Raw genomic sequence first — 18,123 nt, forward strand, 5'->3', positions numbered from 1 at the left:
AGTGCTATTTTTATAAGCCAATTCTGTCAAACCAAGCAGACATTGTGATAGTAGATAAAATGCAGGAAGCAGCAGTAATGATAGATGTGCAGACCCAAGTTAAATGAAAAGTGGTGGTCCCAGTGGTGAAAGGGCTCAAGCTGTGTGCCATAACATAGACGGGCATCTCCAACATGAGCCAGGAATGACAATATTGACTTCAGTCCATTACTGAGAACTGAGAATACTGACCCACACTTTCAAACTCCCAGACCTCAGGTAGAATCATATAATGTTTAATTTCTTTGTCAGCAATAAAATTGTTCTTGACGATTCTTATTTTTAATTTGTAATTCTAAAGTCTCATTTTGATTATTTTAGTTGTAATGTGACATACAGAAGTGGGCGGGGCAAATAGGAGCAGTGGGAGGAGTCCCTGTTACAAATCTTTAGGGAAAAAGATTCTGCACTACAGCTGCCTGGATTCCTTCAAACCCCAAACATCTTCTCCACATTCAAAACAGTGAGACCTTGTTGAGAAGTTATTATAGAAAGCAGTAAAGCCATAAATAAAAACTATAAACTGTGCCTGTGTCTGTATTCCTGTCAATCCAAACTGTGGGTTAACATGTGATTTATTTAGACGTAAGTCCTTGTCCTTGTCAAGGCTCCCATTTACAAACCCGTATTTCCAGGATCATGTCATAGATCCCTGGCCCTGTGAAGCTCTGGCAGAAAATTGTATAGGACACAACAAGAGCGATTATTACACCCACTGCAATAGCTGCTCTGGATGGACAGAGATTTACACTATATGCAAAGGACATATGCATCTGTCTAACATGTGAGCACTGTAGGGACGGACGAATGAAAGCAGCATGTGAAGGTTTCCACTGTAGTTAATGGCAGCACTGGCATGACCTTCTAAGTGCACTGGCATGACCTTCTAAGTGCACTGGCATGACCTTCTAAGTGCAAATCAAATATTGCTGATTGTTAGTTTTTTTTTTTCTTCGAGCTCTGACCTTGCTGCTTTCCTCACACATATTGTTCAAAAATGTTCTTGCTGGATTTTGGTGACAGACTCCAAAACACCAAAAGCAAACAAAGTTTGCGTATGTGAGTGATGTAGTTTAGCATGGAAAAGATCAGTGAGCTTAGTAGTTCTACTGCCACTGTACATTCACTGTATATCCTATATGTTCTACTAAACAGTATTTGAATCATAATTTTCTCATTCCACATGGTTAATTTCACCTGTCTCCATTTCTCCTTCATTTCTCCAGTGACTCTGTTCTGTGCTGGAACAATACTTGTCTCTGATATATGCCAAGTTGAGTAACTGGTTCTCTACCTGGGTGACTTTCTCAGTCACATTGTGGGTGCGGTCTATCAGCTTGCAGGGGGCGATGATGTCAATCTCGCTGGAAGGGAGTGTTACCAAAGGATCCGGCTTGAAGTCTATTAAGTTGTGCGTTGCTGCAGGACTTGTGTTTAATAAGCGGAACCGTATCAGGTCTGAGTCAGATGTTGAGCTGGGAATACAGGCTTTGGGTTGCACAGCACCTGAGCAAACACATAACATAAAGAATACAAGATAATTGCTCTGTTTCTATTTAATGGTCGTACATTCTCTAAATGTGTGAAACATCCCTGATTTTTTTAAACCAAGATTGACAGGACAGCCCCTAAGACAAGCCCTAAGACAGCCCCTAGGACAGCCCCTAAGACAGCTCCTAGGACAGCCCCTAGGACAGGCCCTAAGACAACCCCTAGGACAGCCCCTAAGACAGCTCCTAGGACAGCCCCTAGGACAGGCCCTAAGACAGCCTCTAGGACAGGCCCTAAGACAGCCTCTAGGACAGGCCCTAGGACAGGTCCTAAGACAGCTCCTAGGACAGCCTCTAGGACAGGCCCTAGGACAGGTCCTAAGACAGCCCTTAGGAATCTAGCCATGTTAATTTGTATCTTGCTAACGGGCTCACCAGTGCTGTTGGGCCTTCCAGGCAACTTCCTGTCCCAGTTGCGGTCAGTGGCCAAAGGGGATTGGTGGAAGCCACACAGGCTTTCGCACGAGCGGCTGTGTGACATACCGCAGCCGGAGGGTTCTGGCCGAGGGCCGCACGGGGAGGGCCAGGGCAGACCTTGGGGCGCAGCCTGGGACAGCGAGGAGGGCGGGGGGTCACAGCAGGAGACGGGTATAGGTGCCCCCTCCCACAGGGGCAGCGGAGGAGCCACAAGAACAGAGCGCTCCGGCACGGACAGCAGCTTATCCAGCGCTACAGACTCATGGCCCATGCGGGGCATCTCGGCATCGTCGTGCAGGGGCTTGCTGACGCTCAGGGGATGTAGGAAAGGCCGACGCAGCATGAACCTGGGCCTGCAAGCTGAGAGAGAGAGAGAGAGAGAGAGAGAGAGAGAGAGAGAGAGAGAGAGAGAGAGAGAGAGAGAGAGTGAGCGAGAGCAGTGAGTACTATCCAACTCTAGAGGGCAGCAGATGCATGAAATTGCATGAGTTTTCCAACAGTGTGTGCAATGCAGAACTGTTATATCACAGATACTAGTGTGTGTAATTTGTCAGAAAGCCTGCATGGAACACTGAGTCAGAATGCTTAAAAATCAAAAATCTTAAATGTAACAGGCTCTCAACACACTGTGCAACACAAGACATGCTGTACATTTGCAACACAATATGTCCTCATACTGTCACAGTATGGTGGGGCCCCCTACTGGTCGCCCCCGTCCACAGCGGAAGTTGTCTTGTTGATACGTTGTGTTCGGCCCTCAGGTGGGCGGGGCCTATGATCCGTATGATCCGAGCCTATGAGGGTCGTTTGTTTGTCTATATATGTCTTGTCTTTGAACCAGTTGACCGCTGGTCATTGTATCCTTCATTCATTTGGATCTTGTCACGGGTTTTTGGTTTGCACACTTTATTCGTTAAAACCTCCCTTTTCCCTGAGACTTGGCGTGATCGCTTCCATTTTGTTTTCGCACTCCCTGCCCGTCACACCACAATTAATTGACTTTAATTGAGATGAGAGATATAGTTTGCAACAGCTGAAGTATTCTTCCATAATTTCAGTAATCTAATTCATCACATAACCTGTGCTTAATGTGAATAAAACCTTCCCTTTTTTCCCCCAAGTACAGCAGTAAAACTCACAAAATAATTTGTATAAAGGTCGGTCTAAGCCCAACAGCTACTATATTAATAAAACATGAATAGTTTATTAGAGTCAGGGTGCTTGAAACCTGTCAGAACAGGGAATCCAGCTACAGTGTGTTCTGTAAGTGCAGTGCGTGGTATTAGCATACCTTTACAAAACCAGGAGAAGGAGAGTTTGTAGTTGTGCTCCTTCAGTGGTGAGCTGCTCGAGGTTCGCCCCTGCTGGTCTGCTAGCTCGAAGTTCAGGATGAACATGATGACCATACCATCTTCATTCTTGACAGGAACCACATCCACCAGACACAGGAAACACACCCCTGGATAGAAGAGGAACGCTGACATGTGTATGTGCAACAAAGTTTTTATGTTTTTTATGTCAGCAAAACAAGGTCTCTTTCCAGCAGAGGGCGATACAACAGATTCCAGTAGTAGCATTTTTCAAGCCTGTGTATTCCAAAATATGGGCTCACAAATGTGCATACGAGTGCCTTCTGTAATCTGTACTTTGCAATTACATGACCACTATTATAAAGTATGTGAGCATTGTTCTTGCTGCTTTATATACAGACTCACTACTATCAATAACACCGGGTCCAGACCAGCCAATAGGAAAGACTTACATTACATCACATACCATGAGCATTAGCTCGCCACGTGTTGTTCCTCTCAATGTTTGCATTGCATTTTGCAGAACCATCATTTCAGAATGCTAAATACACGGACATTTACACATTCAGAGTCATGCTCACATTGTTGTAACAATACAAACTGGTTAGTGCATATAGTCTATACCAACATTCTGCACTTCAACCCTGTGTGTTTTGCACATGCCCAATGCCATTAGAGCCCTGCCCCTTCCCCAGAGAGCCAGTCTCCACTTCCCCTTGAGAGGAGGAAGGACAGTCATGGCACCACAAACGTCTTTTAGTGCTTCAGGGAATATAGTGTGAGGCTTCCGTTTCTGTTCCTCACTAAATCCTTCCATTCACACCACCAGCATCTGCTTCTGTGTAACGTCATCCTGTACCATCTGCTGTTGTTCTGAGCACTGGCCCCTCCACTTATAACCTACAGTGGCCATGTGACAGTGGACTGATTCAGGTGAGGGCAGATTCTCTGTGTGCACCGTGCTGATATATGTGAACTTTCTGAAAAATCACACAAAATGAAGGCATTTGAGAGAGGATTAAAAAGGTTGAGTGATATAATTCGCAAAACAAGAGCTTTATGCAGCAAGGGTGTTTGGCTCCTTCAGTACCAAGGACAGAGACAGTGGCACCACAGAGATTTCTGACATTGGGGGAAAGGATCATAGTATTTATATGGATATAATCACCATGTAAAAATCTAATTACCAGCGGAATTTAAATCCTGGAAAGCACCAAAGCAGAGTGCCCCACTTTGCACATCTCACACTTGTGTCCCAGCTCGGTCTCATGTGGTCTGGGCCTTGTGTGCACTGTGGAGGGCTGAACACTGCTACTGTTGTCACTCCACAATACATACTTGCACTGTTTCTCATGCTTTTTGAATCAGCTTTCTAACCACATTTCACAAGATACCATTTAAATGGTTCAAACTTGAGATTTGTTTGATATCATCTGTCACTGGTAAATATAATTTGTCACATCTGTCACTGGCTTCTGAATGTGCTATGAACTGACAAGTTAAAGGCTGTCATTTTTGACACTGTACTAGAAATCCTTAAAGCATCTAAACCTGGAAACTGGAATCTTTGAGATTTCTTGTAGTGTAGGTGGCAGCTAAGGTAAGGAACTCAAGTGAAACCATAAAGCTGCTACAATCAATTATGAGGTTCTTGATAATGTTTCTTCATGCTTCCGATGGGGTTAACATCTTTCTCTCAGTCTAATATCCTCTGTCCAAACATTAATCCAGAGCCCGTTCCTCCAAAGGCAGGACTATCTTCATGCACATTCATTCATTCATTCATTCATTCATTCATTTATTATTAATGACCACACAACAAGTTGGTGGAATTTGCTTCCGGTACAGCATAACATACTCACATCTCTGTGTCAAAAGAAAAAACAAATGCATAAATACAACTACAATATACAGACATAGACAAACAATTCTTTCAGATCATACATTGATTTAGTGACCGCACAGCAGTTGGAAAGAAACTGTTTTTGAGTCTGACTGATTTTGTTGGTAGGGACCTATAGCGTCTTCCAGAAGGCATGCGTGTAAACAAGTGATATGCAGGGTGAGAGGGGTCTGAAGTGATCTTTTTGGCTCGTTGTATGATGCGTTTTTGATACAGTGTGTCTATGGATGGGAGGGTGAGGCCAGTGATTTTGGATGATTTATCTATTATACATTGTAGTTTATTTCGTGAATGCTTATCCAGATTTCCGTACCAGACTATTATAGATGAGGTAAGTATGCTTTGGATGATTGCTGTGTAAAACTGAAGGAGGATGTTCGGCCTGATTCTAAATTTTTTCAGTTGTCTGAGGAAATATAGTCTTTTATTGGCTTTTTTGTATATTTGGTGTGAATGCTGTCTCCATTTGATTAGTCCATGTCCTGATTAGTTAGTATAAATGGACTGTGCAGAACTTTTGAGTTGCTGATTAAAGAAACAGAACAGTCATATAGATTTGTTAGAGCATTTATTTCAGTTATATCTCAAATAATTATTAAGCATTTGAATTATATCAGGATACAAATACAATTTATAATATGTGTTATTAAAGTGTTATTAAGTGTTATTAAATTGGTATTAAGTGTTATTAAAAACCTTTCTGTCTTCTTTCCCTTTCAGTTAGAACTCCCTTTTTACCCTTTCTTGCCCTCAACTTTTGCCCTAGGCATTTGAATTTCAAATTTTGAATAAATAATTGCAGCATGTTAAACTCAGGCCACTTTCATCTATTTATATCATAGGAGTAACGTTCAGGCTTGTATGTCTAATCATGGATGTAATTTTGATTTCAAAAGTGGGGGGGACATGGATTCTTCGCTATTTAAATATTTGGTTTTAACCGTAAAAACTGGGGGGGGACCAAAGCCGGCTTTTGAAAAAGTGGGGGGGACATGTCCCCCCCGTCCCCCCCCCCCAAAATTACGTCCGTGTGTCTAATTAAGGTTCATATTTACTAATATTGTTCTTTATCCCTAAGTACAGTACATACAGAATGTACAGAAAGTTTCCACAGACTCAAGTTTTCCACATTTTGTTGTTTCACTCATCTTAAAAAGGTTTGAAATGCTTCCACAACTTTATTGTAGTCCACCTGTGCCTAACTGAATTGATTGGACAAAATAAGAACTCTCTTGTCTATATAACATCTCTCAGTAGACCATGTATGTCAGACAGAAATACAAATAGCCACTATGTCAAGAAAACTGTCCAAAGTCTGCAGAATAGGACTGTGTTGAAGCTCTTAGGAGATCTTAGAACAGGGGTCACCAACGTGGTGCCCGCGGGCACCATGTCGCCCGCGAGGACGTTATGAGTCGCCCGCGGGCTTGTTTTAAAAACAGCTCACTATATTGCCATGCACCAAAGCGCTGCATCGTTTATGTTTTTGCTGCTATTAGCGATTGTCCGCGGTTGCTAGCGGTCTTCCCGCTTAGCAATTGACACGCGCATATGAACCCAATCCCCCCCCCCCTCAACAACTTTCGTTCGCCACCCCCCCCCCCCCCCCCCCCTCAACAACTTTCTTGCTGGTAGCCCTCCGCAATAATTGGTATCCAAGAAGTAGCTCCCTACTTCAAAAAGGTTGGTGGCCCCTGTCTTAGAAGATCTTAGGAAAGATTCTAGAAAATTCCTGCAGCACTGAAAGTGTCTAAAAGCATGTTGACCATCATTCTCAAATGTACGTTTGAAAGCACCAATCGTCCTCCTAGATTTGACCACACAGCCAAACGTAAATTTGGATAAATGGCCTTCTCCAGACAGGTAACCATGGTTGCAAGAACTCAATGGTCACTATAAATGAATCCTTTAGTTTAGACAGATGAGAGAGCATTACAGACTGACAGCAATCAGTGCTACACTCTACCTATCAGGGTGGAGACAGAAGCCATTTTGCACTAAAAATTGCTCCCTTGAACTCCCTTAGTGTCACGGTAGGCCGGTCCGGCTCCACAGGGGAGCCGCCCACTTCACAACACTCCACCTCCCGTTCACTCCAGAGATCACTGCTCATCATTCCATGCACCTGTCACTCATTTCCGGTTGCCCTCTTTATAAGCCCACAGGTCCCGCATAACGTCGCTGTGCAATGCTGGCGCCTGCCCGGACCTGCTGCTGCCCTGTGACGTCACGCCCCTACCCGTTGAGGCCGATTTTGAGTGACTCTCTGCAGAGTTCAGAGTGCTATCCGCTCCTCTGATCCCTTGCATTCGTTTAGCATTTACTTGCTTTGAGTTTGTGCTGTGTCTATGATGGAAATGGACATTAAAGTCGACCCGGCACCACCTCCTGTGTCTGCTGCATCTGTCACCCCGTTACACTTAGAACTCTCTTGGACCTGGGCATCTGAACAAGTCTCAGATACTGATAGGCAAGATCATCTGGTATGATGAAGCAAAGATTAAACTATTTGACAACAATTTTGACTATTTACAATGGAGATAAAGATAGATGCTGAAAAATATAAAGCTGTCCTGGGTGAAAACCAAATATCTCATGCTGGGGTGTAGGTTTACATTTCAAACTTATGTTTACATTTCAATGACCCAAAATATATCAGCTAAAGAATACAGCAGTGGTTTTAGGAAAACTGTGAATGTCCTGGAATGCCCCAGTCAGAGTACCTGAACCCAGTATAGCATTTCTAGAGCACTTTAAAATGAAAATGTGCATCGACACTCCCCATCCAACCTGCCTGAGCTTAAATGGTACTGCCCTGAAGCTGATATTTGAAGTACCTTTTGTTAATACCTCATCCAACTGACTTCATTTGGGAAAACAAACTCAGAATTGTGACTAAAATAACTATTTTCTGCATTTAAGGATATTAAGTCTAACAAAAAAGAAAAGTTAGGGGAAAAGACTCTAAAAAAACAATTCTTTGGTCCTGCTGTGAAATTGACTATGGCTAAATAATGAACTCCCTGACATGGCCATAATCATTCATTTGTTTAATTAGAGCAAGGGAAGCTATTAACTGTATATAAAGACTGATGATTTGAGACTGTTGATTTGCATTTTCTAACTCATGCGAATGATGTAAATCAAAAGCATTTACACTCTATTTTAGGAACGGGGCTTTGTTTTATCCATTAAACGTCTTTGACTGGTATCCCCAAAACATTATGTTAATAAGTGTCATTGAGAGTGGGAAACCCACAAAGTAACATGTTGTGTGAAGTAAATGGCAAACACTGAGGTGTAAAGCTTATGTGTCAATAAAAAAGAGCAGGGTAAACGTAAACTTCAGGGATTAACTTAGCTGAACGCTTCCAGTCCCAAGAGGCATCATTAGAAGGTGGAAATCAGCCCATTTCAAATACTTAATTTCCCCTGAGTTAAACATCAATGGACATTCAGGCTTAGGAGTCACATGTGGATTCACAAATTGGCTTAAGCGTGTGGATCTACCCTCTTGTGCTTCTTGCGATAATTTCATATCATCAGCCACATGTTTTGGCTTTGAATGTCCTTCTCATGAACTCTAATAAAGCAATAGACTTTATATATTCTTTCTTGAACCAACTGCATAATCTGAGAAATAGAATACTGACAAACAGGCACGATGAACATTAAGTGAACAGAGATGTGACCCTACAACTTGACTTTTGCTTAAAAAAGGAATTGTGGATATGTACAGTAAAAATCAAATTTTCAGGATTATGACTGCTTTCTTCTAGAAGGGGCTATCTATGCCAAAGTTATGAAATTATTAAGATTCGTGTGAGATTGATTCAACCACTCTGTACTTTACCAAGGAATGTAACACAAGAGTGTGATAGTTTACCTTCGGTTAAACTTATAAGCTACATTCCTTCCATTGTATTCATTGCTCCAATGATCTTCATGGGTTGTCCTTAATGCTTTGAAGAAGAGCAGAATATTTAATGGATTTCTCTGCTAATATGGATTTTGCTTAATAGGATTATATCCTAATTTGTTATTAGTGTACCTTACTAATCTGAAAAATAAATGCTTGAAATATAATAGCCAGTGAATAGAATCATATGTTATACACAACATGAATATGGCAAAGAAATGTCAGACATGAGACTCAAGAAGTCTTTCCTGTGAAGCGCTGGTCTCCATCAATTACACATTCAGTAAAGAGTTACAATAAACATAGTGTGTAAGTGCATGGACAGCCTAAGTGCTCACCATCTTTCCTATAGAGTGTGATCTCCACCTTCCTCTCCTCAGAGCCCAGCAGGGCTTTAGCCATCTGGGCCACCGCTGCCCTCCCTGTGTGGGGCCCGTACAGGAAGCTGCAGGTGCACGGCTGCTGCATGACTTCAGCACGCGTGTAGCCGCACATGTGGCAGAAACTGTCGTTGCAAAAGATGATGGCACAGTTCTCCACCCGTGCATTGGCAATGATGAACTTTCGGTCTGTTTAGTAGTGGGATTAAAGTTGGTGATTGTTAGCTATATCACAGAAATATTATCAATAATTAATTGTTTGTGTAGGCTATTAGTATTTTATTGATATGTTCGTATATTATTCTACTAATAATGAAATAATGTAAACATTTTGTATTTCAGAGCCTATTAATTCAACAAAGCAGACTACAGAACTACAGACTACAGAAAATTAAAATGATTATGATAATCTGTTTGGAGGAACAGGTCCTATTGCTTAACCCCTTTGTTGTCATGCACAATTTTTATAAGCATTTATAAATGGATCGTTTCTGACCACAAGGTCTGGTAATATATTTAGGTGGGAGACCACTCTTAAATCAGCAGTGACTCAAGCATGTAATATTTCAAATTTGATCTGCAGTGGTCCAGAGAAACAGTACTGAGAGTAGATAGCAGGATGACAAACTGACATGACTAACATTCAGTAACTACAGTATAGCCTTTACACAGGTTATATATCTGTAAGACTTAATAAAGTAAAAGTTCAGGATTAACCTTTAAAAATATATAATTATTTGACCAGCCCAAACTGTAATAATAACAACAACAACAACTATAATAATAATAATAATAATAATAATAATAATAATAATAATAATAATAATAATAATAATGTTATATGCTCATTGGCATTCATAGTAGTAGTAATTATTTGCACAGTATCATTCTCTTACTTTGACCCTCAAATTTCCTGATGATCGTGTCCAAGAAGGTGTTCTGAGGCGCAACGTGTCCCCGTCGAACCGGCATTTTTGTCCTTTTGGAAAAAAAAGTTAACAGTCCGCTTTTTCGAAGAATTTCCGATTTACTCTTCAGGTTCAGGTTACTCTTCAGGTGTACAATCTGAGTCCTTTATCGTAGCCTACTCAGTTTTGACAAATTCCAAATTATGAACACTTGAACACTGATAACATTATTTACCCATTATATCCCATTCCATTCCCGAGCACCACGTGTCCTTTTAACACAGGTTTTAACACTCTTCACTTTGTCGTCTATTCCCATTACAGTATGAAATTGACGTCGCTGTAAATAACGCTATGGTTTGTCTCTTAATTCTCTCCTAGCTTAGTGCCTGTTATGTGACCCTAACTGTGCGCCAGACAGTTTAAGTGGAGGACTGGGATGCTGGGAGGCGCGTGACCGCGAGGGATACGGAGAGCGGGAGCGCGCGAGTTCTAGAAAAGCGCCGTTCTCAGAAAAATCGAAGTTTGTAGGAATCCCCACGGCAGCGAACATTCCACTAGAGTATTTGAGAACTATTTTGTTTAGACTATAACCTCTAAACCTATATTGCAAAAATAAAAAGCACCTTGGATGTATTAAGTTTTATTTTCTAATGTAACATTCTTGTGTCGGTTATATAACCTGCATAACAAGAACAAGATTCTGGTGCACATACAGTAATATATATATATATATATATATATATATATATATATATATATATATATATATATATATATATATATATATATATATATATATGTAACATAAAACAGGAAGATGATAAATCCTGCACCTAACATCCGGAGTCATGCAACAGGCTTGGCTTGGATGTATTAACCAACCAACAACCATGATCTAATAATACCTACACAATACTACTGGACAAGATAGATTTCACACACCCTATGCACACACTAGTTGCTTGAACAGAACACAGCAGCAGCTACAATCTGATACTGGCTCGACAAGGATCCAGAAGCACAGCGCACTATGTTCATGGTCCATTGCCTCAACTGCCAAGTACTCAGACCACCAAACAAACCTGGACTGACCTTCAAAACAAAGTGACATGGACACACGCAATACCTTGCAAGCTTTTCCTTGGGGTCATCAGGAAGGCACCTCCCTTCATTGGTGTTTCGATGAATTGAGCCCTCAACACCTCCAGAAGGCTCATCAGTGGAGTCTGGCGTCCCAGACCCACCCCCCTCCAAGCTCACAATGTAGCCCATCGCAAAATTACCAACAACCCTGCCACCCGACGGCTATCGGAAAAGCCAAGTGACAATCCTACCCATATCTCAACATCACACCCACCAAACAATTTATCTCTTCAAGTACTATCCTTACCCCACCTACCCTCAGCCCTTCTTAGCCACACCCACTGACTAGATCTCTCAGCTACCTCTGACAACTCCTTTACCACTGCTCTCATCACAGAGCCTCTAAATCCAAACTCAGCCAGTAGTCTTGTGGCAGACTTCGCCACGAAACCCCTAGCCCCTACCTCTACAGGTCTAATATATGCTTGCCAGCCCCGCTCTCTTACCTCAGCCACCAAATCTGCATACTTCAACCTTTTCCTTTCATATGCTGCATCAACTTCGTCCTCAAATGGAACAGTTAGCTCTATGAAATACACTATCCTCTTACTTTCAGAGTACAACACAACATCTGGCCTCAAGTTTGTGACAACAATACACTCTGGAACCTGCAATTTACAGCCTACATCAACCAACAGTTTCCAATCTCTTGCATCAGCCCACTTATCGCCAACTTTTGAAACCTGTGCTGGCTCCTTGCTATGCTGCCCCTCACACACAAACCTAATTACTCTATTGGAACTAGCAACTGGCATGCCACTAACTTCCAACCGCTTCTTATCAAGTGCACCTGCCAGTGATTTAAGTACCTGATTATGCCTCCATGTATAACGTCCCTGTGACAAACTCACCTTGCATGCCGACAGGATGTGCTTCAATGTACCACTTCCTGCACATAGCTTACAAGTTGGATCCTCACCTAACCACTGCCCAAGGTTTTGTGGAGTTGGAAGCACATCATAAGTAGCTCCCACAAGAAACTTTATACGACTCGCATCCAATGCCCACAACTCTCGCCAGGTGATTCTCCTCTTCTCTACACTTTCCCATTTCATCCACTGACCCTGCTTACTCTGTCCTGCAGCTTTTGCCCGTCTTACTTCCTCCTCCTGCTCTCGAATAAAACCAGTCACCATTCGTCTTCTCTCAGGAGATGTGGCCTTGCTGAATGCCCTCCATGTATCACCTGACCCTAGTCCTGCCCTACCATTTTGCACCTGCCCTACAACATCTCTATGCTCCAATGCCCTCTTTGCTGCCTGAGTTGCCTCTTGGGAACTCCACTTTCTTCCTGTACGTGTCACTGGTGCCGCTGCTTTGATCAGTGCATCTTTCGACCCCATCAACAACATTTCTCTGCCTACCTTGGCACATTTAAACTCCTCAACTAAGCTTGTTAGTGGCAGTTCTAGTACTCCTCTCCCAAACCATGCCACACTACTAAGACAATGTGGAACCCCAAGCCATTTTCTTACAGCCTTATTAACAATCCTTTCTAGCCTCTCAACTTCAGTCATTGGAATATCATACACTGTTAGTGGCCACCTTAGACGAGGCAACAATCCAAACTGCAAACACCACAACTTTAATTTACCTGGCAAAAAGGACTTATCGATACTATTAATAGCCTCACCCAATTCCTTCCTTAACTCTACAACCTGCTCTTTGTCGTTCAGTGCTGCGGTGTACCACCTACCTAGACTCTTAACTGATTTCTCCAGAATAGACGGTATTACTTCTCCCTCCATCACATACTTTTCTTGTGTCAACTTCCCTTTCACAATTGAAACACTCCTAGACTTACTGGGTTTTACCTTCATCCTAGCCAGCCTAAGATTATCACCTAGCTTCTCCAACAGCCGCCGAGTACATGGAACAGTTGTCGTCAATGTAGTCATGTCATCCATGTATGCCCTAATCGGTGGGAGCCGGGTGCCATCATGCAGCCTCTCCCCACCTACAACCCACTTAGAAGCCCTAATAATCACCTCCATTGCCATTGTAAATGCCAATGGTGAGATTGTGCACCCTGCCATTATACCTACTTCCAGACGTTGCCAAGATGTAACAAACTCCTCTGTGCTGAAACAAAACTGAATGTCTCCAAAATAAGCTTTAACTAACCTCGTAATCTCATCTGGAATCTGAAAAAATTCAAATGCTTTCCACAACAGAGCATGTGGCACCGAACCAAAAGCATTAGCCAGATCCAAGAATACCACATGTAGGTCTCTTCTCTCTGCTCTCGCTGTTTGAATCCGGTGCCAAATCATGCTACTATGCTCTATACACCCTGAAAAACCTGTAATCCCTGCTTTTTGCACCGATGTATCAATTAACTTATTCCTTTTCAGAAACGCTGCCAACCTACGTGCAACTACACTAAAGAATATTTTACCCTCCACATTAAGCAAGCTTATGGGACGAAACTGCTCTATGGCTACAGAATCCTTCTCTTTCGGAATAAGAACACCACCTGCCCTTCGCCAATCCTTTGGGATAATCCCCTTCTTCCACACTATAATCATCAACCTCCATAACAACTTTAAAACATCTGGCGCACTTTTATATAATCTATATGGAACTCCATTAGGCCCTGGTGCCGAACCAGCTTTTGCACACCGCACTACATCCTGTACCTCACTCCACTTAAGGGGATTAACATCCATCTTCCACTGTAGGTCACCTACTGGCGGAATATCTGCTGGCAATTCCAATTCACTAGTCCTTTCCTCCCTTGAGTACACCTTCTGAAAATGCCCCTCAAGCTCCTTCTTTCCTACCTTTAGGCTCCCTGACTTCTCCTGACTAAACAACGTTTTAACAAACCTAAACGGATCCTTAAAGAATGCCTCTCTAGCGCGCTCTTTCTTCTTCCTTCTTTTCCTCATAGCTTCTGCTCTCCGCAATTTCCCTAACTTACTTTTCAACTCGTCTTGCAGTAACTCAATGCCCTCTCTTTCCTGCTCATCACCCCGCTTCCACTGCTTCCTCAATAACCTTGACTCCTTGACAAGTTTTCCTATTTCTACCTGCCTCCTTGATTTACAAACCGCCTTACTCATTCCTTTCTTCTGCACAACACCAAATCTTGCAACACCATAATCATAGATAACTTTACCTAGCCTGTTCAACTTACTTTCCGCTGTTCCCTTTAATCCTTCCAACATCCCTTTCAAATCATCATTAACACTCCTCCACAACATTTTATCACCTGCCCCAGGCCATTTAACCTTCGATCTGTGCCCTAACCCTTTCTCTCTTCCCTTTTGCTTTCCACTAACACCTGGCCCATCACCGCTATCCTCCTCTCCACCTCCTGTGCTTGAGTTGGCCTCTATAGTAACAAGGGTGTTGATATCCTGCGGACTGTGGTAACTAACCTGCCGCTGGACTTCAGCCGACTGACTTGAACAATTCTGTGCAAGGTATTGTTCAATGCGGGGCCCCTGCACTCCTTCACTCAAACATTTCATCTTCCCTTGGTGAATCCTCAGCCCTCTCACTGACGTGACCTTGCGCCACCCACACACGCAAGTCTGCAGCGCCTTTTCCCCTACCACCCTGCCTGCCTGTATGCTCAACCCACTTCTCGTAGTCATGTCCGTTCCAAAGTCCGTAACCATGTTATCCACCTGTGAGTCATCTTCCACCCCTGCTCTCGCTGACTCTTGGGGTATTGCTTTTTTATTCCTCAATGTAGCTTACTTGGTTGCACACACATGGGTACCATGGTGGCTGCTGCCATGAGTTGCTAGCCCATGGCAGCACCGTTAGGGTCTGTTCCCTCTTGTCAGCTGTCTTTCCAAGCTGTCACAGAGTCTTTCCCCTGTTGTCAGCTGCCCTTTTCACAGCAGTCACTAGTTTAACTAGACACCAAGTAACATAAAACAGGAAGATGATAAATCCTGCACCTAACATCCGGAGTCATGCAACAGGCTTGGCTTGGATGTATTAACCAACCAACAACCATGATCTAATAATACCTACACAATACTACTGGACAAGATAGATTTCACACACCCTATGCACACACTAGTTGCTTGAACAGAACACAGCAGCAGCTACAATCTGATACTGGCTCGACAAGGATCCAGAAGCACAGCGCACTATGTTCATGGTCCATTGCCTCAACTGCCAAGTACTCAGACCACCAAACAAACCTGGACTGACCTTCAAAACAAAGTGACATGGACACACGCAATACCTTGCAAGCTTTTCCTTGGGGTCATCAGGAAGGCACCTCCCTTCATTGGTGTTTCGATGAATTGAGCCCTCAACACCTCCAGAAGGCTCATCAGTGGAGTCTGGCGTCCCAGACCCACCCCCCTCCAAGCTCACAATGTAGCCCATCGCAAAATTACCAACAACCCTGCCACCCGACGGCTATCGGAAAAGCCAAGTGACAATCCTACCCATATCTCAACATCACACCCACCAAACAATTTATCTCTTCAAGTACTATCCTTACCCCACCTACCCTCAGCCCTTCTTAGCCACACCCACTGACTAGATCTCTCAGCTACCTCTGACAACTCCTTTACCACTGCTCTCATCACAGAGCCTCTAAATCCAAACTCAGCCAGTAGTCTTGTGGCAGACTTCGCCACGAAACCCCTAGCCCCTACCTCTACAGGTCTAATATATGCTTGCCAGCCCCGCTCTCTTACCTCAGCCACCAAATCTGCATACTTCAACCTTTTCCTTTCATATGCTGCATCAACTTCGTCCTCAAATGGAACAGTTAGCTCTATGAAATACACTATCCTCTTACTTTCAGAGTACAACACAACATCTGGCCTCAAGTTTGTGACAACAATACACTCTGGAACCTGCAATTTACAGCCTACATCAACCAACAGTTTCCAATCTCTTGCATCAGCCCACTTATCGCCAACTTTTGAAACCTGTGCTGGCTCCTTGCTATGCTGCCCCTCACACACAAACCTAATTACTCTATTGGAACTAGCAACTGGCATGCCACTAACTTCCAACCGCTTCTTATCAAGTGCACCTGCCAGTGATTTAAGTACCTGATTATGCCTCCATGTATAACGTCCCTGTGACAAACTCACCTTGCATGCCGACAGGATGTGCTTCAATGTACCACTTCCTGCACATAGCTTACAAGTTGGATCCTCACCTAACCACTGCCCAAGGTTTTGTGGAGTTGGAAGCACATCATAAGTAGCTCCCACAAGAAACTTTATACGACTCGCATCCAATGCCCACAACTCTCGCCAGGTGATTCTCCTCTTCTCTACACTTTCCCATTTCATCCACTGACCCTGCTTACTCTGTCCTGCAGCTTTTGCCCGTCTTACTTCCTCCTCCTGCTCTCGAATAAAACCAGTCACCATTCGTCTTCTCTCAGGAGATGTGGCCTTGCTGAATGCCCTCCATGTATCACCTGACCCTAGTCCTGCCCTACCATTTTGCACCTGCCCTACAACATCTCTATGCTCCAATGCCCTCTTTGCTGCCTGAGTTGCCTCTTGGGAACTCCACTTTCTTCCTGTACGTGTAGAGATATATATATGAGATATATATATATATATATGAGATTCTCATATATATACATTCTCAGCCACCTTCAGGGGTATGTGCCACTTTGCCCTCAGAACTTTCAGCCCGTACTCGGCACACATTCTCGGTGTTCCATGAGTGCCTGCTAGCATCTTGCACCTCGGTGTTATGTGCTGTATTGTCTCAGGGGCGTCTTAGCACAACCTGCAACTGTGGTCCTGCGTGGTGTGGTAGATCCCTCTGTTGATCTTGTGTTTCATAGCTTGCTACTGCTGCCATGATTAGTGTCTTTGATATTGTGCTTTTGGTACCAGCAGGAAAAATGATGGTCACTGGATGGCAGTCCAGGGTTGAGGCTTGCAAAGGCGTCTATGCAAAGCAATACTATAGAACAGTTAGTTCAAAAAGCCAATCAAGCTGAAATCCCCTTTTGCATGTCTTTCATATATCTACGTCTGCAATTTGTAGTAATGTCCACCAGAGGTCAGCAGAGTCGCACCAGAGTACTGAACTGATAATTACTTGCACATGCATCTTACCTCACGTTATTAGAGGCACTTTCAGATACTGTTGTACTGTGGTCCAATACTTATCTTTGTTTACAGTCTTACTGTAAAAGTGTGCATAATAAGGTCAGTAGAAACAAGCATAACGATGATGCTTTGATAAGATATTGGTTCAGGTGCAGGCAGCGTTATGCCCATGCATTTTATTTATTGTGTACTTTCCTCTATATATCAAAACATCTATATGCTAGAAGGTTTCGTTTTAAACAAGGGCAGGGCCGGAGTGGGACACTTTTTCAGCCCGGGAGTTTTATGCCCAAATCCGGCCCAAAATTATTTTTCCCTCCCAATCGGCCCAAACTAGAGATGAACATGAACCGGCCCATCGGGAATCCTCCCGAATCTCCCGATTAGCCACTCCGGCTCTGAACAAGGGTATCACCATCAATGACACCTGTATGACTCATTTTTTGGCAAACAGTAAATACAGACCTGAGCAGCTGATACAACCATGAGCTG

General features: G+C 43.3%; 1 protein-coding gene across 1 annotated transcript in view; it reads right to left on the reverse strand.

Moving 5' to 3' along the window:
- kcnh2a (potassium voltage-gated channel, subfamily H (eag-related), member 2a) overlaps positions 1–17,422 on the reverse strand; it is a 30,330-nt gene extending 12,908 nt beyond the window's left edge. Inside the window, exons 1-6 of the mRNA XM_076977106.1 lie at positions 17,303–17,422; positions 10,415–10,497; positions 9,477–9,707; positions 3,298–3,465; positions 1,965–2,366; positions 1,334–1,545 (exon numbers count right to left, since the gene is read on the reverse strand). Of these exons, the coding sequence (XP_076833221.1) occupies positions 1,334–1,545; positions 1,965–2,366; positions 3,298–3,465; positions 9,477–9,707; positions 10,415–10,497; positions 17,303–17,358 (1,152 nt within the window). The 5' untranslated portion in view covers positions 17,359–17,422. The remainder of the gene's footprint in view (positions 1–1,333; positions 1,546–1,964; positions 2,367–3,297; positions 3,466–9,476; positions 9,708–10,414; positions 10,498–17,302) is intronic.
- Positions 17,423–18,123: the final 701 nt, after the last annotated feature.

Source organism: Brachyhypopomus gauderio, chromosome 16, assembly GCF_052324685.1.
Source record: "Brachyhypopomus gauderio isolate BG-103 chromosome 16, BGAUD_0.2, whole genome shotgun sequence".
Taxonomy (NCBI): domain Eukaryota; kingdom Metazoa; phylum Chordata; class Actinopteri; order Gymnotiformes; family Hypopomidae; genus Brachyhypopomus; species Brachyhypopomus gauderio.